This window comes from Falco cherrug, chromosome 3 (assembly GCF_023634085.1).
Source record: "Falco cherrug isolate bFalChe1 chromosome 3, bFalChe1.pri, whole genome shotgun sequence".
Classification (NCBI taxonomy): domain Eukaryota; kingdom Metazoa; phylum Chordata; class Aves; order Falconiformes; family Falconidae; genus Falco; species Falco cherrug.
In genome coordinates this window covers 113,349,068-113,376,728 of record NC_073699.1, presented here as the reverse complement: position 1 = coordinate 113,376,728, position 27,661 = coordinate 113,349,068, and the positions used below count along the sequence as shown (strand labels likewise).

At 53.8% G+C, this 27,661-nt stretch overlaps 1 protein-coding gene across 7 annotated transcripts in view; it reads right to left on the bottom strand.

Annotated features, from left to right (window-relative positions):
- The window catches only part of CASZ1 (castor zinc finger 1), a 208,143-nt gene that overhangs the window by 73,770 nt on the left and 106,712 nt on the right, over positions 1-27,661 (bottom strand). For 4 of the 7 annotated variants that reach the window (XM_055704049.1, XM_055704052.1, XM_055704050.1 and 1 more), the window contains exon 1: positions 21,290-21,434. The exons of 2 other annotated variants lie outside the window; for them this stretch is intronic. In XM_055704049.1, the coding sequence (XP_055560024.1) occupies positions 21,290-21,338 (49 nt within the window). In that variant the 5' untranslated portion in view covers positions 21,339-21,434. Of the gene's footprint in view, positions 1-21,289; positions 21,435-27,661 lie in introns of those variants that run through there. One more of the 7 variants, XM_055704051.1, reaches the window with a different exon arrangement.

Below are 27,661 nucleotides of genomic sequence, written 5' to 3'. Positions count from 1 at the left end.
GCCATCGCAAAATTAGAGATGGTTGAGCTCCATTAGCCTAAATTCTTCATTTCCATATAGAAAGAGGCTCCCTTGGCAAAGCCAAGAGGGCTCCCTCCCGTTCAAGCTGCCATCGGACAGATGCCTGTCCCTCTGTCTGTCCCCAGTTCCTTGGGAGAAGCAGGGGGGAGAAGGATACAGTCCTGCCACCATCCCCCTTCACACAGCATCTCCTTGAGAGCCCCAGACACGGGAGGCCTCTCTGCTCACAGCAAGGACCACCAGAGGCGAGCAGGAGAGCCTGCCCTCGTGGCCTTCCTACGGCCGCGCTGCAACGAGCATTTCCACGGCTGCATGGGGCAGCTGGCCTCCCTTCTGCTGCGGCTGCCAGCACCGGGGAACCGGGGACAGGACCTCTCCCACTGGGGCTGGGCCGAGCGCTGCTGCTGTCGTCCCACACAGGCACGCAGGCATCACTAACTCGAGCTGTCTCTGCCGGACACATGGAAAGGATATCGAGGGGGCACAGGGGCAGATCGTTTTACATCTGCCTGCTGTGGGGTTTGGTACCTTCCTTCAGAGCATTTGGCACTAGCCACTGTCAGAAACGTGACACTGTGGACCACAGAGCTGCAACGTTCCTGTAGCTCCTGTAGGCATCGTTAGCACCTCTCTCCAAACACAAATCATGAACTGTCCCATTCTGGGCTGATCTGAGAGCAGTCCCAACCGGTCTCATGTCCATGAAACCTCCTCAGAAGCGCAGGGAGTGGCAGCAATAAAGCCATACAGAACTGGAAAGGAGACAAGAACCTCAAGCAGGTGGAGAGGACGGGTGCGGGAGGAACACCTGGCAGGAGCTGGGCACGCTGGGAGCAGAGGAGGAGAACAAGCTCCTCTCAAAGGGCTGTGGGAACGGGAAAGAATTACCCTGACCGCTCCAGTGGATCACGCATGCTTTCCTCCCATTTTCTCCAATTGCCTATGACCTCCTCCTTTCCCATCTCCCCACACTACCTTGCAGAGCAGTGGTCTTAATGGGATTTTACATACGCTCAGCACTCCATGTAGGTTCTGAGCCCTGGGAACTGCCTCAGTCATTTAACCTGCCCAGTGGAACTCGGCCCTTCTCCCTCCTCCCGCTGCTGCCCAGGCCACACGCACACCGAACCCAGAGCTGCAGGAGGTCCCACCAGCACCCCGGTCTCCGCACCTTCCCGCCCTTCAGAAAGCTCAAGGGGATTCATAAGCCCAAGAGCCCAACTACCCCCCGACTCCAAGGAGGACAGGTCAAACCCTTGCTTCTTCAGAACAAAACGAAGAGAAGACAAACACAGACCTATTTTGTTTATAAGCTTAAAACTGAATCCAGTGGCGCATCTACCTGGGGATTTTAGATTAAATGGTTTAAGAAACTCAAATAGGCTTTTTAATCCGGTCAAATAAAAAGAGCCCCAAAGAAGCAAAGAATTTACCCTGCCGAGCCTCATGCCTGTGAAGACAGCCAGGCAGGAACAGCTTTCTTACTCTCCGCAACTCCTCCCCACCCTGGCATGGGACATAACATATTTGCCAAAATCTGGAAGCTTAGGATACACCCTGTTCACGGCTCCTGCAGGCTTCACTTTCCCATGGACGACCCACATCTATCTATATAACACTTTCTTCATCCTTTCCATGTTCTCTTATGCTGTTCATCTGGCCCTTCCCCCCAGTACCTGGCAGGCCGTGCAAGCGCAGTGCCAGCCCCGGTTACATCACCAGCGCCAGCCAAAAGCAATCCAAGAGAAGGCACCAGAACCCCTAATCCCCATCCAACGCACACATTTATGCACCATCTTTCGTACAAACTACCTCCCTGAATGCTTCACAAGAGATGGGCAAGAAGACGAGGGGCTGAGCAGCAGTGTGCTCGCCAGATGCAGTCGGGGACCAGCAGAGTCTGCCCAGGGAAGCTCCTGCGGAGAGCCGCAGCCAGACGGCCAGCCAAGGGCTGATGATAGAGACCAACGCTACGCTAGCTTGGGGAGTCTGATGTACATCTGGAGCTGAATCCTGACAAAGAGCAGGAAGCAAAGGGGCTTTCTTCTCTCCTGGATGACCACTTATCCAGGACTTCCAGCCTCCTACCCCCTCCCAGTATCACATCGCACCAACTTTCCAACAGAAACTGTCCCCTAACCCCCACTGCTGCTGTTCAGCTCCGGAAACGCTCAGAACCAGCCTTCCCCGGCACATGCTCTGCAATAAAATTCCCGACTTGTGTCTCGCCTGCTCCAATGCTCAGAGCAGCTGGGACAATAGAACAGAGAGGCCCTAAATCCACCAGACTCACCCTAAATAGCAATGGCCCATAATTTCGCCTGACATTCAGGAGCTTGTTATTCTTTCCCCTCGTCGCCTGGCTGGAGCTGTTCAGACCCATCAGTGTTATTCTATGCATTAAACGGGAAAAAAAACAACTCAACAACAACCCAGAGAGTTTTCAAGCCTACCCAGCAAGGGCTGAAGGGGCGGCATCCCTAGCTGTGCTGGTGGTGGGGGAACAGGAGGAACCAGTGCCTCAAACCCGGCGCCATCCCCTTCGCTGGGTAACAGCAACTAGCAGGTCCTGCGGAGACCCCCAGCAGAAACACACGCTCATCCTTTTCTCTCCGCAGCAAGGGAGCTGCAATCTCTCCCAGCCCTTCCAGCCTCCTGGTGCCAGGGAAGGCTGCTGCACACTCCTCCCCACCACCCAGGAGTGGGGAGATTTAACCACAACAGTTTGGGGTTTGGGTTTTTGGGTTTTTTCCAGGCCAGCTCCAGCTGATTAAGGACCTGCAACAGGATGTAGGGATTACAGCAAAACCTGGCTCCGGATCAAGTGGGGCACAGAGCCAAACGAGAGAGCGAGGATTGCCCCCAGCCTGGCTGCCAAACCGGCACTCGTCCTGTTGGGAGGCTGCGAGGGCTGGAGCTCTGCTGGAACAAGGCCCCTGCCCTCGCTGGCTCTGCTGGGGAATGGCCCGAAGCCCACGCTGACAAACGTGCCCACATGAAGGGCAGGGTTGTGAGGACGAGGGATCTGTGCCTCACAGGGCTTGCTGGAGAGAGGAAAATCCCTGATGGCCTCAGTCTTCATGCCCTCACCCCAGGCAAAACAGAGGTGTGAGGGGGCAGGTGCATCTCCACCTCCCATCTTGAGCAGCAGGATCAGCCTGAGTTGGAGATGGCCCGTGATTCCCCGATCCCTCTGCCAGGGTCCACACCACACAGAGCTTCTAATGGGTATCCTGGAATAACACAGGGCAAAATACTCTGTGCTGAGTTTTTAATCCAGGAAGAAATGATCAGGGAAGGCAATAATCTCAATTGGCACACAGAGCACAGCAGGATCTTGCTTCTGGGGAGGCATCAAGAGCAGAATCAGCTCCAAGGAGACTCTGGGGCTTTTTTTTTTCTTCTGCTAACACTGATGCCTGCCTGGACCAGCAGCAGCCCCCAGCATCTTTCTAAAGTGCCTGTCACTGCAATGTCCAACTGCTGTCATCCCCTGGGGGACTGCCCCCCATGCCTGGGTTTTCCAAGTCCCTCTTGGACCAGAGCAAGAGGGACAGTAGCAGTGAGAGCACTGCTCTGACCTGAAGCTGTTAGCCTCTAGTCCTATTTTAATCAGGTCTGGCAGAGCTGCTGCCTCATTTCCCAGCCTGCCACGATGGAGGGATAATTTGCCAGTGCTTTCTCAGAGAGCTCTGTGGAAGCACTCTGCAGAGCCTGAGTATGCCTCTCCTTCATGGCCAAAACCTGTGAGCTTCACACTGGCACGTCTCCCTCTCCTAGTGACCCCCAGGCTCTGTCTGAGTAAAGGAAGATGCCAGGATTTGGTCCTCTTTTCCAAGTGCTCCCTGGCAAGACCTGGCAGTAAGAGGGGGAGGCTGCTCAGAGCAGCAGGAGGGGGTGGAAATCTGTCTGGCAGCAGCAGCACAGAGACTTCTTAGTGCTGCCCACCAGACTCATCCTAGCAGAGAAACTCTGGAGTCAGCTCCTGCCGGCCTGGGGCTGCCGGGGGAAGGCAGGAGTTGATATTGCAGGCGGAGGCCACTGGGATACCATTGAAAGCTGCTAAATATGACCAGGTTAGCACTTTAGTCTTTAATGGCAGGTCACCATTAATAAACCCAGGGCCCCAGGGTGCAGTACAGAGCCTCCCTTCCCCCCTCCCCGAAATACTCATTTCATTAACTTCACTGTGTGCGGCGCTCAGCACCTGTCAGAGGTTCGGCAGCCAGGAGGGGTGGCAAGGGTTAAGGACATCTTAAGGCAGAGCTAACCGCTCTCCCCTGACAGGACCTGCACAGCACCCCTATCCTCCCCCACTGCTCCCCTCTGCCACTGGCTCCCAGCTCATGCTGGAAGCTCGCCCACAGCTTTTGGGTACACACAGATGGGGCGCCCTGGGCAGCCCCATGAGTGGGGAAGAAGCACCAACCCAGGTCCACGGCCAAGGGGCTGAGTGCTGGTGAAGGACAGCCAGAAACACGGCCCCTAATCCCAGCTTCAGCACTGACTCCTTCTCTGGCCTCCAGGAATCCACTCCATGTCACCGTGCCTTGCTTTCCCCATCTGCAGAAAGGTGACATCAGCACTGATGGCCACAGCAGGAAAGAAGGGCAGAGGGGAGTTACTTTGGATCCAGACAGGGAAGAAGCCCTTGTCAAATAAAAGGACTGTGCAAACAATGAAGGCCAAATCCTGCTCTTGGGGACACCAGAATGACCCACAGGACTGCCCCCGTATACAAAAGGGTGAACTTGGCCATTGCAAAGGGTAAACAGCAATGAGGGGCCGGTGGAGCCAGCACAGGGGAGTGGACCACTCCTGCACCGTGTGCTGCGTGCTCTCTGCGGCCTCACACACGCTCCTGCAGAGCCCTCCAGTCCCGGTGGCTGCAGCACACGGAGGACAGGGAAGGAGAAGGTGAGGAAAGTGGAAGGACGGAGCTTTGCTCCACCTGCTTTCACTATGATGCTGGCCGTTTCCTGGAGGGGTGGTGGGAGGGGAGGAGGGACAAATATATGTCCCAGCTGCCAAAAATCCCATACCAACTCTCTATCGATCTGCCCTACTTGGCAACTCAAACTGCAGCCACCGTCTGTGGCGCTTGATCAATAAGACCTGGGAGGACAGGGAGGGAGAGGCACATTTATGGGAAGGTGGGGCCTTTAGGGGGAAGTATTTTGATTTTTAGAGCAACTGCAGAGTCAAGGAAGAGAAAATACTAGGACTGAAGCTGCAGTTTAGTTTGGACTCATTTCAAATACCTGCTGAGCCCTTTATACTGGGCTCCAGTGATCTCCTGCATATGGAGGCTGCCTCAAGCCTCTGTCCTCACTGTCTGCCCACGAGAGCCTCTTGCCTGCCCTGGATGCTCTCAGCACAGATGTGCCAGCTATAGCGATGGGCCAGTAAGCCACCAACACACATCACAGACAGCGCATGCATGGTAATTCTCCAGGAGCTCCATACAGATCCTCTCCAGGGACCTGGAGAGAGGCAGAGACTCCCACAGCCGGATGAGAAGGAATTGCCGTGCAGCTCAAAGAGCCTCTTGGAGATACCTCAAGTCCCCACGTGGCACTTCACGATGGCTTTGGCAGTGTGACTGTCACTGGGGCCACCAGATGGGGAAGGTTCAGACCCTGGTGCTGATAGCCAGGCTGATTCAGCAGAGAAGACAGGCTCTGATGGGTCAGCCCACGCAATTTCCATCCTGCTGAGTGGGAAGCATCATGCATTGTTCCCTGGCCTCTCCACGAAGGAGATCACAGCCTGGTAAAATGCAGTGAGCCAGGCAGGCCATGTACTGGGGAGCAGACGACTGCCACCAAACCTTTCTACCTTTCTGTGCCTGGAGACCACTTCCTTATGTTCAGATCACGCAGCCAGGCCACTACCGCTGAGCCCTGGAGACCAGGTGACTTGGCAATGTGGAGCTCTGTGAGAGCTCTATGTTTGAATGCTCGGGTCACCCCCAGCATTTTGCTAATTTTGGGCCCACAGCCCCATCAGGAGAAGGCAGCAGAGGCAGAGGAGGAAAGTTTTTTTCTAATACAGCCGGCTGCTGGGTAGGGCCAACTCCGGTGGCAGGAGCACCCTGTTCCTAAAGCCAAGAGCCTGCAGCAGCCTGTTGGCTCCAATTAGAGCTGGCTGCAACGGGGACGGTGCATTGGGTGTCACCTCCAAATGCCCTTTGGATAGATATGGGGGGCGGGGGGGGGGGGGGGGGGGGGGCGGGGGGAGAATCCGCAGTTGTTCCAACGTGTGCTGCTCAGCAGAGCAACTGTTGCAGTCCTTTTAGTACGAACCCAGCAACTGTTCCCAAAAGCACAGCCTCCTCAGCTACTGTCCTTAAAAAAAACCCAACAACCGATCTCCAAAACGCCAGCTTCTGAGTCAGGGCAAAAATGTTATTAACAAAAACATCACTCAGGGGTGGGACACCTGCTCCCTGACAAGCAACTGGCCTGGCTGCCCATGGTTAGCGTATTACATCAGGCCCCAAAAAGAGAAAGGAAAGGGAGGGAGAAGGGGAGAGAGTGGAAAAGAACAGAGGGAGGGTGACAGCAGAAGGGAGTAACAAAGACAAAGAAGAGCAGGAGAGGGAAAGCACAGAAAGAAAAGAGCAAGTGCGAGCGCATGTGAGAGACGGTGCAGGAGAGAGCGCGAGTGCGTGGGGGAGAGCAGAAAAGTGTGCTGAAAGTGGCGGTGTGTGTGCAATGAAGTGTGGGAGTGCATATGTGTGAGAAAGACTGCAAGTGTGTGCATATGGCAGAGACCAGAGTTAGGAGAAGGAAGAGAAGAGTAAGGAAGGGGGAATGGCACCACAAAAAGCAAAAAAGCTTGGAAAAGTGTAACAAGAATACAGGGAAGAAGAGAGGAACAAAAGAAAAAGTGAAAGCCATCAGACAAATGAGTCTGGTAAAGCAAGAAAGCAAAGATAAGGGCAGGGAGGGAGGTATGGGAAGAGGAGGCGTGGGGCACTTGGGCTGGGGCAGAGCCAGGGTGAGGGTCAGGATGAGAGGAGAGGGAAAGGGGGAAGGGGACAGAACAGAAAAAAGGAATAAAAGAAATAAACAGGGGGGAGGGAGAGAAAGATGTCTATTAAAAACCTCAGTGCATAACACAAAATGTCAGGGTTTATAGCTTCATTCTTGGCATTGCTGGTACTGAGAACCCCACACAGAAATGTCACTGCTTGTCATGTTTAATCACCTGCTATTTGTTAACACCTTCGCTGCAAGGAGTCTGCCCCTCACCCCTTGCAGGCTTTCCTTTTGGAGAATAAACTGTGAAAACATGCCTCTGCCTTTCAGTTCTCTTTGGACAGTTGCAGTTGAACCCAGAGCCAGGCAGGGGAGGCCAGGCAGGGCAGGTGCATGGGGCACAGCCGCTTGCCTTCCAGTTGGGGCTTTCAGCATGGGGTCAGGCTGCAGAGCTCCCTGGCTGAGCAGGTCAGTGCCAGGCACCATCATCAGAGAGGCAGAGGATGTGCCTATGCGGGAATGGGACAGAGGATGCTCCTGGGGGTGCAGGAGCAGCAGGGAGCAGGTGAGTGCGATGAGTCTGGGGGAAGAATGACTTCAGCGGACAGAAAGGAGACAGGAATGCGGGGAAGGCTCAGCTCAGCAAACGAACATGTGTGGATAAATCAAGGTGTGTGGGATAGTGAGTGCGAGGGCAGGGAGAAGCAGGATCCTGGGCCCTCCTCCTGCTTCATGCACTCCCTGTGCTCCCACCCCACTAATGTCTTGTACAGAACACATACAAATAAAATCCCTGAAATCCATGCAAGTCTGGAATTCTCCAATCTGCTTGCTTGAACAGCAACTGTCACATAAAAGCAAACATCCGAAGCTATTAAATGTACAGTTACAGTTCCTTGCGCTGGCACCTGCACTGGTGACTTTGTTCTAGTTCCCCCCCAAAGCCTTGGACTAATGTTTTTTATTTATGCTGGTTTTCCCCTGTGTCAGGCACTCATGCCCCCACTGTCTGCACTTCCCACCCAGCTGCATACTGTCTGTCTGACATCACATTGCACTGCTATAGAAATTACTTTGAGGTCATCGCTAGAAAAGACTCTTCACTACTATTTCACACACTCCAACTGGAAAGAAATCAAAAAACGCTCTCCTCTACACAGTAGGGCTCTCCCATATGAGCAATGAAAATCTAATTCTACAATTTTCAGGCTTGCAGAAAGAAATCACACACACCCCCACCCCCCGCCAAATGACGAAAAATTTGAAGATGTGTATGCAAAGATCGTTAGTGCAGCTATTTTGTTTTGTGCTGATGCCAGTGAAGTTAGACTTCCCCTCTTGAAAATGAAGAGAATTTGGGGAGCCGAAGAAATGACAATATGATGAGCTGTAAGGGGATCCTAAACGCATCCAAACATTTTTCATGCATTCAAACAACAAAAAAATAGCTGAAGTCATCAGCTGCCCGGAGACCAGTGCAAGGGTTTCTGCTCCAGTCCCCCATGACTGCTGGGTGCCAGCTCCTCCTGTGCCCAGCTCCCTGCTGTGACGCACGGAACGGGCAGCCGAGAGCTAAATGCTGCAGCTGAAGAGCCGAGGGGCTTCCCCGCACTGGTGTCATCAAGATACTAAGGACACCCTAGAGAACATCCCACACAGAAAGAAAAATACAAACCTGCAAAAACTCAGTGCTCGCCTCTCTCCAATCCCTACAATACAATTCTAAAATCCAGTTTAGATCATCCAGGACTAGATGTGGGACTGAAGTAAAAGCCTTCAAGTGCAAACCTCGCAGTTCTGGAAACCCAAACTCCAGAGTGTGTTTGGACTTCACATCTTGATCTCCAGTAGCAATGGCAGCATGTTTCTGCCCAAATTTTCTTACTCATTTTCCTCACAACAGTGTTTTCATGGTCTTTTCTGACTGAGATCCTTGCCAGTTCCCAAAAGTGAGTACCTACACCTCCACCACACACACCAGAGGGACCCTGTGCGTGCCGGGGAAGCCTGCACTGTGGCTCCTTACCAGCCCTGCACTGAGGACAGGGGCCTTTGCTGTCTGGCACCTTTCCCAAACACCCACAGCTCCCACAAAACTCCACAAATAAATCCAGGCCCAGTTTATGAACCCGAGAACACGGGGGCTGTGCCACATGAGGCCAGCTGGTGACCGCTGCCCCCGGCGTGGGGAGGGCAGGCCGAGGCTCGGCTCAGCGCCTCGGGACAGAGGCTCCTGCCCCTGCCCCAAAGGACCGGCGTGAGGCCCAGGAGCCACCCCAGGTCCTATTCTGGGAACGGGAACAGTACACAGAAAGGCCTCCCGCTGGCCTTTTGCCAAGGATAAAATTCACCCTTCTGAACACAGGCCAAGATGATCTAAAGTGACTACTGACTTTTGTTGCCCAACTGGAGTCACCTTAAATGGGCCTATTTTTCAAAGTGTCAGTGCTTAGCACAGCTGAGAATCGGGCCTCTTTAAGATGTCTAATACTACATGTCCAATCACCGCTTTAACAAGAAAGACCAATATTTCTCTCCTGTGTGACTTCTTCTAGTTCGGCCAGGCCTTTTATCTTTTTTTCCTCTCCCCTCCCTTCTCCTTGTTCTTTTCTTTTTCAGCTTTTTATGAATTTCTCTCAGCTTTCCTCCCTCTCCCCCCCTCAAGGTCACACAGCTCATTTCCACGTTGAACATTTACTCAGCAAGCCAGGCCCTTTCACAGGCACTCACCACAAATATGTTTCCTGATAAAGTCCAGAGAAAAGAAACTATAAAACCCAAAACAATGACAGAAATAAATAAAATAAAAAAACCAGCATGGCAAAGTGGGGCTGTAATGAGGCAGACTATTCCCACAGAGAAAAGCTAGCAGGTAAAACATCCTTTCAGTTAGTTTACTCCGTTTCCCTGCATTTCCATGATTACCTTCTTGCTCTCTTCTCTTGTTTGCTTTTCTGAGTTATTTTTGTTCTGTTGTTAGGGCTATATGCTCCCTATATGAAGGAGACTGTTATATTTAACCTCTTCATCCACAGTGAAACACACCCTCGTTCAAAGGCCAGAACCCTTCCAGCCTGTAGGCACCTGCTCCTTTACGACAGCGACCTGGCAGCTCAAACCCATCTGGAGCAGGGGAGTTTTCAGCTACGCAGTTTGCTTGTTTTTCCTAAGCCCATTACTTATAAGCAGCTTGCATAAAGCATCAGAGTTTGTACCTACCCTGTGTAACACGCAGCACAACACAGCGTAGCCAGAGATCACACAGAGGAAGGTCAAACCCCTCTCCCCACTCTCAGGAACGGATGGGGCCTTTCACATCACTACAGTAAGAGGGAGTGAGTCCTGGAGAATCGTCTTCATAATTACCAAGTCAGCTCACAGACCAATCCTACAGACTGTCTGAAACGAAGAGCAGCTTCACAAAGTCTATATTCTCCAGCCCAGGGCAGGTCTCCAGAGAGCCCAACCTTCCTTGCTGCTCCGAGATGTGGCAATTTTGATAAACCTCCAGCTCCAAAGAAACAAAATTTGGCCAACGCAGCGTGACTTTGAAAATCCAAGCTTCTGGCTTACAGCGTCCAAGGAAGTTTTAAAATTATTTCTTAGTGACATCACTTCAATCTCCATTCGACCATCAGAGATGGCTACTGGCCCTCACATGAAAGACAAGTATTAAAAATGTCAATTCACTCACTAACATCTCTTCACCTGAGAGCCAGTGCCGCTTGGCCTCCATGGCCACTGGGAAATGATAAGGAAAAGTAACTCTGCTGGCTTTTGTAGTCAGATTTTATGCCCAAGAGCACATCTAGCCTGCAATCTCCCCAGAGAGACAGGCCACAATCTCCTTGTGGACAAAGTCAGGTTTGGGATAACAAGCATATAGTGAAAAAAGGCTCCCACCTACTGAGACCCCTGAGGAACACTGCCTGGTGGAAAGTGAGCCGCTCTGAAGGCAATTCCCTCCTTTTTCTTGAGACATCAGGACTCTTTGCCTTCTCCTCACTCTAGAGTAGTTGCTTTAGGTTGCTTAATGTTGCTACCTTCCTTTTATGAGCCCACAATGGAAAAGCAGAAATCTGGGGATTCCTGCTGGCAGGAGAGAGGTAATTCACAGCTATGCTGCCTGCCCTCCACAGCTCTCCCTTCATTTCTAGCTATGGTCATAAGGCATCCCCCACCGCTCCCCACACTGCAGTCACAGGCTGGCAACCCCCATGCCGCCACGGAGCAGAGACCTAGCTATCCTGTTTCCATGGAGCCTGACCTTCTCCTGGAGGTTGCAGAAATACACCCTTCCATAAACAGATACTTATTCTACCTAGGAAAGCCTCAAACCACTGCCGTGATACTCTGGGTGGTGTTGGCTTAGGTAGCCAGTTGTAAATGCATTAGGGTAGTATTTTTAACAGTTAGTACTACTTTAGGAACTGTGCAGAAGCACAGCTCTGCAGAGCCACGCTCCTCAGGGCACCAGTACAGCTGACATCAGTAATACAGGTACCTCAATGAGTACCATGGTAGAGCCATTACAATGGCAAATGTTTGGGTCCACCAGCATCACCGTAACTAAACAGAAACAGCAAGTTATGAGTTTTGCCAGACTCATTTCCAGCCACAGCCCTGAGATATAATATAGTTGCAAAAATACTCTGATTTCAAGTGCTTTTGGCTACTCGCAGCTCTGCATTAGCAGCACAGCAATGGTGTGAGCAGTGCACCGGTGGCAGTGACACTGTCCTGCATGGCAGCACAATCCAAGGGAGAGGGGTAGGATGCTGTGGGATGCTGTGTTGGCAGCCAGGCCCCTGCAGAGGTTGGGAACTGAGTTGGGTGTTACCACACTGTGCAGCACAAGCTCCCTGCAACCCTTCTGTCTCCCTGGCATGGCCTGTCTCGTCTCACTGAGTGCTGCTCGCCCTCCCTCCTTCCCAATGCGCACATGGCTTTAATGTTTTTATTACCTGTTTGACTCGCTGCCTTATTGCTTCTCCTCTTAATGGGGCTGTAACCGTGGAAACGAGGAATAAACGGCCACCAGAAAATGAGATGATTAAACAGGTCACCCTGGCAAAACAAACTCCGTGCTCACACAGCCCAGGCGGTGTATGCCGTTTCTGTCCAGGGAAACGTGGGGCCAGGTGGGAGAGGGCGGGAGGGCTGGGCCGGGCTCCTGGAAGGAGCACACCGCCGGGGCAGCTGCTTCCTTGGAGAAGAGTGGTCTCTGCCCACGCGGGAGGATGCCATGCACCTCCCAGACAGACATGTGAAAAATGGCAAGGTTTGCTCAGGGAAGATGGAAGGTAGCAAGGGCAAGACACATTCATGTAACTGGGGGAAAAAATAGCAACTGTGATGAATATAAATAGGCTGGACTGAAAACAAAATGCAAGTCTGAGACAAGTTGGTGTCCTCTATTGTCCCCTTCTGTGGCACTGCCCACCTGCCTTGCAGCAGCTCCCGAGGGAGTGCAGAGACCCTTCTGCCCGCACTTTTCCAGCCCCTGGGGCACAGCTCCACCACTCCTCTCATCCCCACTAAAGGGCTAAGGGCCAAGCCGCACCGGTGCTGGCAAAGGCAGGGCACTGTCCGGCTGAGCCCAGCCAGGACCACAGGCAAAGCAGGATGTCATGGAGCACATACCTGGCTTTCTAAGGTCTCAGGAGGAAAGGCATCTGCAGCTGCTGTCCTCACTGCTCCTGCTCCGAAGCCACGTGGCCAGGAGGAAGAGGACAGCAGTGCGGACCCCTGTCCCCACCAGGGGACCTGCCTGGCTCAGGGGCTCACCTCCAGCACTGATCTATTCTAACTTCTCTCTTGGGGTGCTGCATACATGGCCCTCACCTCACTGGGAACAGCCAGACAAACTGAACTCCCAGCCTCAGCAGTGAGCCTTGACAGCCTTGACAGATCAGTTTGGAACGAGAGCTCAGCTCAGCCTCGGCACACACAGAGGCTTACCGTGAAGGCACAGCCCCAGGCTGGTGTCCAGGCCTGAGCAGGACACCTCCACCACAGCCCTCCTCACCATGGGGAGAGAGGGCTGGTCCACAGCAGCAAGACAAGGAGAAGGCAGTGGTGTCTGTGCATTTCCACACCCCGCTGAGTGCTAACATCTGAATATGAGATCCCTCTCTCTGTCAAGCTGAGAGGTAATGAGTTTCAGACCAAAATGTTGTTGAAAACAAAAATAAAACCCCAAAATAAACACACCGCAATCAAAAAAGCACAATCACAAACCATCATTCAAAGTAGTGAGGATCCTGCCAGAATCACCTTCCTGTCCCAACCTGCCCAAACCCAGACTCATTGGGTGCTGGCAGTCTGGGAAGAGCAGACATACTCCACCAAGAGCAGCAAATTCAGAGGAAGAAATTGGAATGGCAAAGCTTGGCGAGGTGGAGATGAGAGACAACTGCTTGAAGCACACAGGCGAGTGGTTGTGCTTTCTTTCAAAAAAAACAGCAGGTGGTTTATGAAAAGGGCCCTATTCTTTAGAGTAATTTGAGCCATATTTCATTGTTTGATAGAAAAATCGTAATATTCATGACCTCCTTTAACTGGAAGAAGTTTGCTCATCTGAATATCAGCCCACAGACAAATGGGGAAATGAAAAATAAAGAGAGTAAGATAATGGAAGGGAGGTGGAGGGCCAGGGGGGAGGAAGGAAAGGGAAACCAAGACAGAATCAAAGGCAGAATGGGAAGTCCAGGAGGGTGACAAAGAGTGACGGGTCTGTGGGAATGAGGAGAGGAAGGAGGACATAAAGGAAAGCTATTTAGCAAGAGAAGTTAAAACAGTGCAGCATAGAAAAAGGCTGAGAAAAGCAAGGGTGAATGACTGAAAGCACAGCAAGAGCAAGCAAAGGAACTTTCTCTGAAAGTTTCCAAGTGCATGGATCAGCTTGCAAAACTCTGATTCTTGTCCTACTGAGCTTCTGTTGAAAATACTCATACGCAATCAAGAAGAAAAATCAGACCCTCTCTCCCCAGCCTCTGTTCCCTCACCCTCTTCCAATCCGGTCCTCCTCTGCTAACATCTGCTGCCTGCCTTCGGGACATGCAGATGGTAATTACTCCAGGAGCAGCTTCCTCTCCTTTCCCTGCTTGCAGAGGGCCACTTGAAAGAGAGCTTCAAGCCATGGAAAGATACCACACACACCTCCACACCACGTGGCAGGGAGAGGGGGATGCGGGAGCCAGGGCCATGCCCAGAGAACATGATAGCACAGGGGGTGGAAGGTGGGTGAAAAGATGAAGACATTTGTCTACAAAACACACCATCAAAACATGCCACTGGCTCCAAGAAGGGAGGCCTGGGGAGAAGTTGGCTTGCTGTGTGGAGCTGCTCGTGCTCCTCCAGATAGGGGAAGGGGTGCTGGAGGAGAGGGGTGCTGGGGAAGCACAGGCAGCAAGGAGGAGGAGGGCTGCCCTGGGCGAGCCGGCTCAGGGAGTGGATTCTTACAGGCATGGATGGTGCTGGCAAACACCATGCGGAGAGGTGGAGCTGCTTTAATGAGAAGATGCTTCTATGACTCAGGCCTCAAAGGGATTGGGACTTTATTATTTTATTTTTCCATAATAAATTATGCCCTGGGATGCCAGGCCCTGCCGGGTTTTTCTGGAAATACCAGACGAAAGCTGGTGTTGCTACCTGGCTTTTGACAGTTTCCCATGTATGGAAGCTAAAAGTTCCTGGTTCTTCCTTTGCTCTGCCCTGGCCCAGCCAGTGTTGGGAGAGGGGCTGACACCACGGCACCATTACAACGGAAAAGCCCAGCTGGAGCTCTGCACCTCCTTGCCCAGGTGCCAGAGAGCCCCCCTTGCGGGTCCATGACAGCTCACTTTGGACCCACGGGTGCTTGCAGCCTGCGGCGCTGCAGCTGCCGGGACGTCGAGGGTGCCACGGGTCAGGTGGGTGCAGGAGCTCCCGGGAAGTGGGAGCTGGCTCCGCTCTCCCACACCCCAGCCACCACACCCCGGCCGGAGGGAGGAGCGCTGCAGCCCGACCCCCGCACTCATCCATGGACCGCAGCCAGGCCTCATTCACTTATCTCCATCACTGAAGTGCCCAGCCCTGGCTCTGGGCTGCACAGGGGAGTATGATTATGCCCACTTCATAGATCAGGAGTTATTCATCCTACACCAAAATCTTCAGACTCTGCCACATCTCACAGACCTGTTCTGGAACTCTCTTTGTTAGATTTAGGCTGAACTTGGCACTAGTTCAGCTCAGAAACTTGCGTTACAAAAATCCCCCGCACAACTGCCTGCCTGCCTGCGGCTGCGGACCAAGCCCACCGCCAAGGCCATCGCTCCCCCTGGGCAGCAGGAACGGTGGGGGACACACTGCAGCAGCACTAACATGCAGGGCACAGACCAGACCAATCTCCCCTTGCTGCTAAGAAAGATCCTCTCATCATCACGATGACGCAAGGGCATAGAGCCATGTGCAGAGGAAGGCGATGTCGTGAGACAGCAACTTGGGAAACACGAAATTCAGCACAGTGCCGACACAGGGCACACGAGTGTCCAGGAACACAGGGGTGCGCAAGTGTCCGGGGCGGATGTGCATGTGCAGGACAGGGTGACGGGGACGTAGGTGTTGGGTGTGGGGAACACCTCCAGAAACACTCTAGTAGAGCATGGTGTTTTTATTGATTTCACAAGAAGCTCTACTAAAATGTCACCTCTCCAAAGCAAAACATGTGCATGTAGATGAATCATCATTTCACACCCCAAAACCAGGAATGGATGGCAAAATTCTCGAGTGAGGCACCAAATCCTCAGGGGATTGCCATAAAGTGCACCCAGTGACTTTTTCATCTTCCCATCCTTTTCCCTTGTATCTCCTTCTCTCCACCCCTTGCTCTCTCTTGCCAGCCTACATGGGTTGTTCAGCTTTTATTCTGAGCATGAAACTGCCTTAGGACTGGAAGCTTTAAGCAGTTTCCCAGCCTCCAGACATTTTCTGGTTGTGTTTCTCCGTGGCAGAGCAAACAATTGCTTTGGTACTTGGCCACCACACCTAACCCCCAAAAGGCAATGAGAACTCAGAATTCTTTGGGAAACTTGAACAAGAACATATTTTACAGAAGTGAAGTACATGGTTTTGGTTCATTGTAACTATTTGTTCTCAAAAAGGCCTGACAAACTTATTTTCTGGAATTGTCATATGAAGAAAGATGGGAAGTCTCTTGAGAAAGTGGAGAAGGCTGGTGCCGGATTAACACACTGGGAAGAGAAGTTAACAGCTGGACTCGGCCACTGAGAACCCTGTGAATGGGCAACAGGGTCCTACAGTCTGGGGAGGGAAGAGCATCATTAGCCCTCTCCAAAACACACTCTGCTCCACAGATGAAGCCTGTGCTTATGTGGAACAGCAGCCCAGCCCTGCACCTGTGATCGGTTTTACTGTCTGCCTAACCAGCAAGCTCCCGCCAGGGACCGGGAGCCCACCAGCAAACGCTGCACAGAAGCAAGGGGGAAGCCCCAGGGTCCTGATCCCCGCCACTGGCACTGCCCCGTGTCCCACCTGTCAGTCCAAGGACGCTCCCCATCCGAAGCAGCCCTGGGTAGCTGCTTCAGTGCTCACTTATGGCCAGAGTCTGGGCTTTGCCCATCCAGGGACCATTCTGTTACCCTGCCACGTCTGCCCTCCTGCAACACCACCATCACCTGGCCTGGCCCTCGACCCACCCGTGCCCCTCCAGCAGCTATGCACCACGCATCTCCTCCATGTCCTCAACCAGGCTGCAGTCACCCAAGGCAGCTCCCCAGCCTCAGCCTGTAAGATCACTGGTCAAGCAGGAACGGGGATTAGAAGCTAGCAAGTTTTTCTTTTGCTACTGATGTCTGCCTCCATCTCCCCTGCGAGCCCTGGGAGAGGAAATGGGGAGCAACAAGGTCCTGGTCCAGGGGGCTCTCAATCCTCAAAATGGATTTTACCTGTCTCTGAAAGCTGCCTCCATCTCTCACCCCCCATTGCTTTCTCCCTAGGGAAATCAGTCTAAAAGGGGCTAATGGAACAATGTCCCTCTCTCTCCCCCCTCTCATTTTCTCTTTTTTTTTTTTTATTAGCATTTGTGGAATTTATTCCCAAACTCTCCTAATCTTTCGTACACAACCATTTGATTTGCATAACCCAGCCCCCTCTCATAAAAACTGGCTGCTAGTTTAATTAAAAAATGTAAATTTGCTGTCATCTCGGGGCCTGGTGAATTAGGACGACATCGGCATTTTTTATTGCTGAAGACGTCCAAATTGATCCAGTCCGCATTGAACCAGAGGGGAGGAGACGGTGCCGTGTGGGACTTTTGGCGGTAGGTTCTGCCCCTCCCCTGCTTCCAGCCAAGCCTCCTCTGCCCCCTCTGCGTTGCAAAGTGCAGCTGAGGACGAGGACATTGGTTCTCCCAAACCCCAGCTGGATCGGCCAGCGCAGCCTCTGCAATGTCAGCGCTTCTGGGAGCTGAGCCCTGGGTGGCACCTGAGCTCTCCAAACCCTGGGAACGGCCGTGTCTTCAAACCCTGGGAGGGAGGGAAGGAGCCCAGGTGGAGGTTGGACATGCAGCACAGCAATGCTTGTCTTCACCTCCCACAAGACTCTGCATTAATTTCCACATACTTTCAATCAACTTTTCAGAGGGAAACCTAAACTGTACGTTACACAGCAGCCTAGGGGTATGATCTGATGTCAGAGGGAGAGTCAAAGTGGCCACAAAGGCTCTTGCTGTGAAGGCAGCCAAGCGCTCTGGCAGCACAAGAAGTGGGACAGACAAGGCAAAAGCCCTGAAATAAATTCCAAGATCAGATAGGCCTTTCCCATAGTGGCACGGAGGACTCGGAGTGGAAGCATAAATAGTCCAGGAAAACAGAAAGAGAAACCCATGATACGGAAGCTACATATTAAATATTTGATCCCTTCCAGCTGAGGTATCTGTATCATTCAGAGCCTGTTTTAGTACAAGTTGCCCCTCCCTTTCTTGGGCACTGTGTTTCACAGCGGAAGATGCAGTACCTGCACGCATTAGCGGACCCCACTCATTGGTAGCAGACCTGGTTTGGAAGGAATAGGACCCAGCAGCCAGGGTGCAGGCAGGGAAACAGAAGTTTATTATCTCAGGGATCAGTTTTCCGGTCTTTCTGTGAGTTATCGCTCTATAGCACCAAACCAGTAGAAACACTCCTACACACTTCAAGTGGCTTTGAAGCACCTTCTTCAAGTAATAGCTGGGCCCTGCTTACCACCATGATGAGAAGGTTAATCCCTGCCTGGGTAAACCCTTCTCTCAAGGAAGGGTCTTCACTAGGTAGACTTAAGCACTTGAATGCTTTCCACCCAACAAGCATCTCACAGGACTACTGGAATGCGGCCTCAACACCCAAACAAACTGCTTGTGAACCTTCTGCAGATCATGAGCTCAGCACAGGAATACCAACCTTGACCGAGCCAACGTCTCTCCAAAAATCTGCGCTGCCAAAAATAATTTTAAATTTTATTTTTTTTTAAAACAGAAGAGTTGGCACCAGCCCAGAGGTGATGTTCCTATCCACTGGGTGTTTCAAACAACAGTGATGTGACAGAACAAAGACACAAAACGGCTCTTTGAGTGGAAAATTAGGTGTTTCTCCACCCACTTACCATAGGTTTCTCAGTCTCCATTCTGAGATCAGTTCCTGCAATCTCATACCAGGGATAATTAGGCTGGGGAACAGTTTCCCAAAGGAAGTGACAGGTGCCCAGTCACTCAAGATATTTACAACCAGACTTACAGAAAGTCACATGTAGGGAACATAGAATCATAGAACATCTTGCCACGATCCTGGGCACATGGACTCAGTCCATGAATTCTTTCCAGCCCTTTACCACTTCTGGCCCTAGAAGGTCCATGCAAGGATTGACTGGGCTGAGAAAGCCCTCCACAAGAGCAGACTGTCAGACCCCACATGCTGAGTCCCTCTGGGAAAGAAACCCCTCTGGACTTGCCTCTGCCAGCTGGCAGCTCGTGTGAGCAGCCCTCAGGGCACTGCCTCGGGGGAGCCACAGCCATGGGGCTTGGAGAGCATTCAAGAGGCAGCGACTGCGGGAGATAAGCTGGCCCGAGTAGATAAGGGTTAGAGGTGGTGATTATGGGGCAGGTCTTTGCCCCAAGATCATGACAAGACGGGTTCACCCACACACAGACCGTAATGCTGACTTAAACAGATCTCCCAGATCCTCATTTCCATGGCTCACTGCAGGCCCAGGTTCCCATACCGGCGCCCCAAAGCCCACGCACTACCTGGGTGCAGTGGCAGGAAGGCCGAGCGCTCACAGCACTCCCAAGAAGAGGGAAGGTCCCTTTTTGGGGGACCAGGGCCAGCTCTACCGTCCCTTTTTGGGGGAGCCGGGCTGGGGGGCCGGGCATGGGGGCCCCCGGGCAGCGCCAGGCTCAGCCGGCAGGGGGCACTGCTCCCCGGGAGGGCACGGCCGCCCCGGGCCAAGCCCCGCCGGCAGCATCCAGGCAGCTGCCTGCAGATCCCATCTCCGCACTGCCACGGCTCCTGGAGATGGAGATCAGGGCTAGCTAAATCACTGTTTACTACTCTTTAAAGCATTTGCCCTCCTGCAGTTTCACCACATCCTTAACTCCTGGGCTGCCCACGCAGCCTCCCAGCTCCTTGATCTAGAAGGGAGGCAGCCACACGCCCACGGCTGGACCCAACCAAAGCCAGCGTGTCACACTCGCGGGTGGAAGCAGCTCCTGAGCCGCTTGGTTCCTGATATCAATGATAGAAATAAATACATAAATGAAATAAACGATGACAAAATTATCCTCTCAATCACAACATCAGAGTACATAGTTCAGGCCCAGTCAATCATCAACCAGTTTATTACCATCTTACTCCTTATTAAAAAAAGCAACACACACACACACGTACACATACACTCCAGCAGTAATTACCCAGACCACAGCGCATCGCCAGTGCAGGCCTGTTTGGCCCATCGCTGCCATTTAGTTTTTTAATGGGAGAGCATGGTTTACACCATTCTGGAGGAGCAGATACGGCTGTGTTAGCAGGTATGGGTCCACAGTGGTGGGACTGGGTCCCAAAGAGGGAGGTAATGTGGCCCTAGGGATCCCTACCACGCTCTGAATCTGCCCACTTTGTGAAATCCACAGGAGACCCTGCCCCAGGCTGGCCAAGGGCTGGCACACTGAGCCCTGAGGAGCCCGGCTGCCATCGGGGCCAGCCTGACGGAGCCCTGGCCACCACCCCACCCAGCTGAGCCCACGCACCCGCCCAGCCCACCACCAGGCCAGGCCCTGTTCCCCGTCCTGATACCTGACCAAAAACCATGGACGCACCACGAAAAGCTACAACCAAAAACACGCCCGGCCCCAGTACCGTGGCCTGTAATCTAAAACCATAACATTGCCCCAGCCTGGCCACCTTCCTCCTCCCAGCCAGATGTGAAGGGGTGGGGGAGGTCTCTTACACCTCACATGGAAGGACAAAAACAAACCCATCCCAGATATGCCCAGGTTGAAAAAAAGAAAAAATACTCATTAAATGTAATAAGCAGCCTCTTCATCTGACACTGCCTTGTCCCAAATAAATTAAATTCCTTTTCATTTAGACAGCACAGGAACCTGACAAGCAACCTTTACCAACGAGACGCCAGAGCTCAGAAGGGGAAAGAAATGAAAGAGAAAACAGCCCACACAACTCACAACAAATATAAACGCAGCATCATTTCAAAACCCCCGTAAACTTCCCCTCCGCATCCTCCCCGGCCGCCCGCGCCGTGCCCCGCCGCCCCGGCCCGGCCCGCGGGGGCCGCCGCGCTGCGGAAAGGACCCTGCGGAGCGGAGCCCCCGGCTCACCTCGCCGCCCGCCCCCGCCGGGCAGGGGGAGCGGGGCCGGAGCGGCGGCGGCAGCCAACTTCCGTAAAACAAGTGAAAGAAAAGTGAAAGAGGCTGCGAGCCCCCGGCAGCACCTGGTGCCGCCCCCGCACCCCGCTCGGCCCGGCCGCCCCTCGCACCGCCCCGCACCGCGATCCCGCCGCGGCGCCGGTAAAAGTTTCGGCGGCGGCCCCGGCCCGGCACCGGCGGAACTGCCCGCAGCGCCCAGCCCCGCGGCGGCGGAGGGGCGAGACGCGCGGCGGGGGCCGCCGGGCTGGGGAGCTGCGCACCGCACCGCCGGCGCGGGGGGCCCGGCACCGGCGGCCGCAGCGAGCGGGGGCTGCGCCGGGCGGCGGGCGGGGGACCGGGGGCAGGAAAAGGACAATTGTGCTGTACTTACCATAGTCGGAGAGACGAAAGCCGAATTCACTTAAATAATCAACTTTCATAATACTTAATTAATACCTAATTGCAGCTGATTGCTCCCGAATAACAAGTTGTTTAAAGCACTGATGTCATTGCCGTGCCGGTCCTCCCCGAGTCACTTTGGCAGCGGGGCCGGGGGCGGGCGCCGGGCGCCGCGGGGGGCGGTGACTGGCAGCCGGCGGACACGCCCCCGTGCCGGGCCCGCCGCCGGGGGCAGGTGCGGGGCCGGGGCCGCAGGGGGCCGGCCGGGGGGCGGCGGGCTCACCTGGGGCGGCCCCGGCCCCGGCACGGCCCCCGCAGCCAGCGGCGGCCCCCGCACGGCACGGCGCGGGGAGCCCGCACCCGGGGCGCGCTAGCAGCGCAGGGCCGCCCGCCGGGACCGGCCCGGCCGCGGTGCCCGCTGCCATCGCCGCCGCCTGCCCCGCGGGAGCGGCGCGGCTCTGCGGGCGGGCGGGGAGCGCGGCGGGAGCCGCCGGCGCGGGGCGAAGCGCGGGGCCCGGGCGCGGCAGGACCCGCAGCCCTGGGGCAGGGGCGGGGGCGGGGGCGGCGGCAGCGTGCGGGCTCGGCCGCGCGGTGCGGGGCACGGCACGGAGGGGCGGGCGCCCAGGGGCACGGCGGCGGTGGCGGCACAGCCGCCGGTGTCACAAGGCTGCCCGTTGCAGCAGCTTGCCCAATGCCCCGCAGGAAGCCCGCACCGCCCCGCCGCGGGAGCGCCTGGCCCACAGGAGGGGTGGTTTTTCTTTTGCAGCGAATTTCCTCATTTTTTGTTGCTTTATTTTTCTAAGTAGCAAAGAATGCGAGGGAGGTTCTAAGAGGCGTGTTGGGTAAACACAGATATAAGCCTCTTTCTTTAAAACAAACGAACAGATTATTTACCTGATTAAATAGGTATTTTGAGCAGGTTGTAGGCTGTTTTTGTGAACACACCACCTTTGGCTCCGTGGATTTTGGCAGAGTGAGGCTCCTCACCGGGGCTGGGGAGCAGTACATGAACTCACCAACTCTTAAATCCTTTTTATAAGCAGAACTTAATGTGCTTGACAAAGGAGGCCAGCATCATTACCCCACTGCACGGATGGGGAAACTGAGGCACTAGCAAGGGAAGTGACTCGCCGAAAGTGGCTGGACAGGTTGGTCACGGGGCTGGAAGAAGCCCAGGTCTGCTTGGCTCTGTGCACCTGGACACGCTGCACCCCGAGAGTGTCCTGAGCCCAGAGACCCAGCGCTGCAACCGCAACTCATCTTCTTGGCAAGCACTGCATTTGCATGTGTCAAAACGTACAGGCAGCACACCAGGCCAGAGGGCAGGGAGAAGGAAGAGGAGGGGGGAGTCGTTTGTGAAACCCACAAGTGTTCTGGCTTCTCCAGGAAAAAATCTAAACAAAGTCTAGTGAAACGCAGGCATCCAGGGACCCTCCGAGCCAGGAAGCTGAGTGGGGACGGCAGTGTCAGGCAGGAGACAAGTGTGCCCTGCCTAGTGGGCTGCCCAGCCAAGCAGCGCTCCTTGCATGCAGCTCACCTTCCCACCTGGAACAGTCATGCTACTGCTTTAAGGGAGATGGGCAAAACATCAGCAGCATTGCCCCGACCTCCCCTCTGGGTTTCTAACCCTGCCGTAGGCACCAACCAACACCATCAGCCACTGCTGCCTTTAAAATCCTGCCTGTCTGCGTTTCACTGGCCCCAAGACAGACACCAGCCCAGCCAGCGTTACCCACGATCCTCATCAGAGCCTGCCCTGGTCCTTAAGTCCGTGTCAGACGCTACAGCACCTGCCAGGGAATATCCTACCCTGGGAAGCAATGAACAGTGCCAGAAACGTTTGTGCTGCTTCACCCTGGGTTTGTAATAGTTCAGTTTGGACCCAATGCTTTCCTCCAGGTGTGAGGTTGCTGACAGGTCCCGTAAGTTCACTGCACCTTGTGTCACCCAGATTTCTCCATTTTCACTTCTCCTATGGACTTAATATTTAACCAGCGGGAGTTCTGCTCACTGCCACTGTTCCCTAAGAGGGCGGCTCCAGCTGTATCCCCAACTCCTTATGAGGGGGAACACGCACTGTAACACGGATGTGTCACAGCACATACAGAGCCACACAGACCCTCTAAAGATACCTGTTCTTCCACATGCACTGAGCTGAGCACGTTCACACATCAGTATACAAATGCTCCCCACCCCTCCCATCCCAGCACGCACACACAGCATGCATATGCACTCCGACACAGAAAATTATACTCTGTGCTCACTTAGATTCAAATACACACATATCCATACAGCGTGACACACATGAACCCCCCCCCAACCTAAACACACCCGGAGGATCCCCTCCGCAGACTTCCCACTGTCCCTCCCACTCCTCCTTGCAGTAACAACTTGCCAAGGTGTTTTTTCAGGTGAAGTCCACGCCCTGCAGCTGACGCAACGGCAAGGCCTGATTTCCTATCTCAGCGATCTCCAGTCACAGGATCGGGTTTTATTTCCCCATACTCCCTCCTTTGCCTCTTACCCAAGGAAAGTTTTTTTCTTTCCTCTCTCAGAGGCTGTGGAGCTTTCTCCTCCCTTGGGGACCTCTGTGCCCCCTGTTTGGGCAGCATCCCCCCTTTTTCCCCCATCCCTCCAACGTATGGATGCTCTCTGAGGAAAGGCTGCCTCTGACCATGCCCTGGCAAGAAGCAGCTCCCAGACCTGCCCCACGCCCAGACCCCAGGAGCACTCGAGGGAAGGCAGCACTCCTCATCCTTCTCTGGACCGTGCCACTGTGCCACGGCAAGAGCTGCCCTGTCCACTCCAGCCACGGCTGCCCTTTCGTGGCAGGTGAAGAGATCTCTCCTTGACCATTCCTACCCTCCCAGGGGCATTGGGAGCTCTCAGTAATTAATGTTTGCCAGGTGCTCAGAGATCCTCAGATGAAAAGTGCAATGGGAGGGGGAAGGATGATTAATTTATTATTATTATTACAGTTTAATGCTTTCCCCGCAGACAGTGTGCCAGGGCTGAGCATGGGGTGAGTCACGCTGATATGTGGGACATCCCCCTTTCTGTGTCTCTTCTACCTTTGTTTTTCATGCTGAGCCCATTTTCTTGGCAGTTTCCCCCTCCTTAGCTGGAGCTGACCCCGGGGCCTGGGGCCGTGCTCTGGATTCATGTGGGCTCAGGGCGCTGGCTCTCAGATTGCAGGTTGGAGATCTGGCAGCGCCGTGCTCCTCCTCCTGCTCCTGCTTGGGGAGTCTATTAGGCAAATGATCTTGCCCTATTTCTGTAATTTTGTTTGATTTCTGTTTCGTCAAGGGAGGCGCCCAGAGGCCTCAGGGCCTGGGCGGCAGGAGCAGACAATCCGTGCTTTCTTTCCCTTTCCTTCTCTTTCTCTCCTTCCTTCTCAATTCAGTTTCAATCACATTATTGGCACATGGCGCCCAGAAAGCATTGCCAAAGCGGTTGTGCAGAGTCTCAGTGTGCTGGGTGGGGCTCTGCCAGGATCGCTTCTGCCATTTACTATTCCTTGGCGTTACTCAGTTTGACACCAGCTCCCCACCATGTGGCTGCTGCTCTTCCAGGCACTCCACAGCTTCCAGCATCTGCTGGAAGCCAAATGCTGCTCATCTCTTGACCACTGCCCAGAGGGAATGACTGTACCAGGAATGGGCCATACAGCAAGGAACGTACACTGTGCGTCCTTGTGCTCCACAGGGGCCCAGAAGACTTAGGGGGAAGGAGTGGCAGGGGTTTGAATGCACTAACAATTAGTTACAATTTACTACAGCTATTAAAAGTGCAGCCTGGGGATTTCAAGGCGAGGAGGCAAGGGGATAGTCCTACCCAGGCATTGCATCCAACAGGGAAGGTACCTGGCACTGAAGAGCTGGCGCTCTGCGTGCAAAACCAGCAAATGCCACCCTGTGCCAGCCCGGAGCTGCCCAGAGAAGCCTCTGAATCCCAGAGCGGCACACCAGGCACTGCGATGGCCTCCGGACGCACCAGGAAGTGGCTGCTCAAGGGCAGGTCCCAGGCTGGGCAAGACCCATTCCTGCAGATCATGGGGCAAGCACAAAACAAAAAAGTGATTTCTGTCTGGCAGAGCTGCAAGCCAGCTTGTGCTCCTGCATGGACACGCTTGGATGCAAACAAAAACACGAGCACATGCCATGTGCACACACACATGGTCACACGTAAGTGTACAAACACGAGAGGTTCTGTGTATGGCTGCTGCAGCACACTGGTGTGATGCCCACCTGGGCACCCAGGAACAGAGCTGGACTGTCACAGATGTTTTAGCAGAGACTGTCCTGCTCTGGACATATGTGGAAGGCCTGATGCCATGGAGACGGCAGGTGGCTCTGGGTCGAGAGGAGCTGCTACCCTACTTAGCCCCCAGGGTAATTACTCGCCCTCCCAGCAACTGTCTCCTCAAATGGTCTGGGTCACACCAACAGACGGGAAAGGCTTTCAGCATGCAGCCCAGCAAGCAAGAGAGATGGGGCAGGCAGAGAGGCAGGATGGGTTTTACAGGACTCTGACGCTGTGGAGTAGAGATGGCCTCCATAAATTCACTGTGGGTTTGACCCAGCTTGGGCAGGAGTGAGAGGCAGAAATGAGGGAAGGCAGAGGGAGCCTGGCACGTTATCCTCTCTCCTATAACTGCCCCATCACAGAGGCTGTGTCAGCCCTGCTTCTGCGGGGGGCACTGAGGTGGCTACAGAGGGGTGCTGGGGACTGTCCCTGATGGAGCAGCTGAGACAGACACTCAGTCGTTAGGACTGACAGCAGAGAAGTGAGGGGAGATGATGGAGGAGGTAAGAAATGGGCAGCAAGAGCAGAGAGAGGACACTATGAACTGCACACGGTGGGGACTGACTGTAACCCCTCCTCTGGGATGTGACAGCAGCATCCCCACCACAGCAACAGGGAGGGAAAGCAAAGTGTCCCCCTGTGCATGAGACACAGTGATGAGCACTTGCAGAGAGATGCCCATGATGCAGCACGCGTGCATCCGCATGCGCTGGCCCTGCTTGTGCAACCAGGCTGCCTGAGCATCGTCGGTGCTGACACAGGGGATATGCAAGCACGCACGCAAGTGACTCTGAGCAAGCCCGGGTCTCACCAAACGCTGCGCGTGCACACACGCCGGCACAGCACCAACAGGGACACATGTGCCTGTGCACAAGGGCATGTGTGCAGTGAAGTGGCACACGGACACCACCGTGAAGAGGCAGCAAAGACCCCGGAGAAAGCGTGGCTGTGGCCTCTTGGGAGCCCTGGCAGTGGGCCGGAGCGGGTGTGGGGAGCAGCGGCGGGCGGTAAGTGTGAGGCAGACGCAGCGATTGCATTACTGAAGGAGCCCAGGCTGGCAGTGCCGAGCTATCGTCCCTGTAATCCTGTTAGCCAGCAATCTCCATTCCGAAAGAGCTTCATTTCTTTGTGAATATTTGTAAACTAGATATCTAATGGAAAATTATAGGAAAATTATAGTGAAATTCATGACGAAGAAATCCGATTAGCCCTAATTCAATTATGCCATCTTAGCCCACACAGCACATTTCCCATTTTTTTCCCATAAATACCAATGCCAGGGGTCCGGGTAATCAAATAAAATTGAAAATCATCTTCCCATTAAATTCAATTAGCTGCAATTTCTAAAGCCTATCAGAGATTTTAATTACTAAATTATAAAATTCTCCAATGCTAAATTGAAACTAAAAAAATTGCACATCCTTGTATTTCAGAAGAAAAAAACCTAGCAGAAACCTTGAAAAATACCCTTCTCCTCCCATCAGCACCCACGTGAGCACGGGTCTGGGCAGGCTTAACCAGAGAAATGATTGTGGAGGGACATGAACCAGGCCTAGGGAAGAAGGTGGCTACCTCTGAGGGAAAGAGCTCAGACATCAGCTGAGATTAAAACCTAAAATCCAGCCCTAATTACAACTCAGTTGGGTTGAAAGAGGAAAGGGAAGAGGCTAGTAATCTCAGCAGCATCTCTGCTCCCTTTTTCTCACATGAGCTCCTCAGTTCTGGCTGGTTCTTGGCACCTCTGCGCTGCTCCACCAGTGACTAGTGACAAGCCACTGCACTCCTGTAGCTAGTGTAACAGCCGAGACTCTCGAGGAGTTGAAACGAGTTTTGCCTGCAAATGGGCTCGGTGAGGCAGTCCCTCGAGTCTCTGTGCGCCAAACCCAGGGCAGGAGAGCTGGTGATGCCCAGAGGGAAGCAGGAGGGCAGATGCTAGCTTTGTGCTTCTGATAAAGCTTCTTGAATAATAGCCATGCAAGCCCGGTCCTGACACTGAATTAAGGGAAGCTGGAGCCCTCAGCAAACTGATTTAGCTTGAAGCACTACTTCAGCAAACACG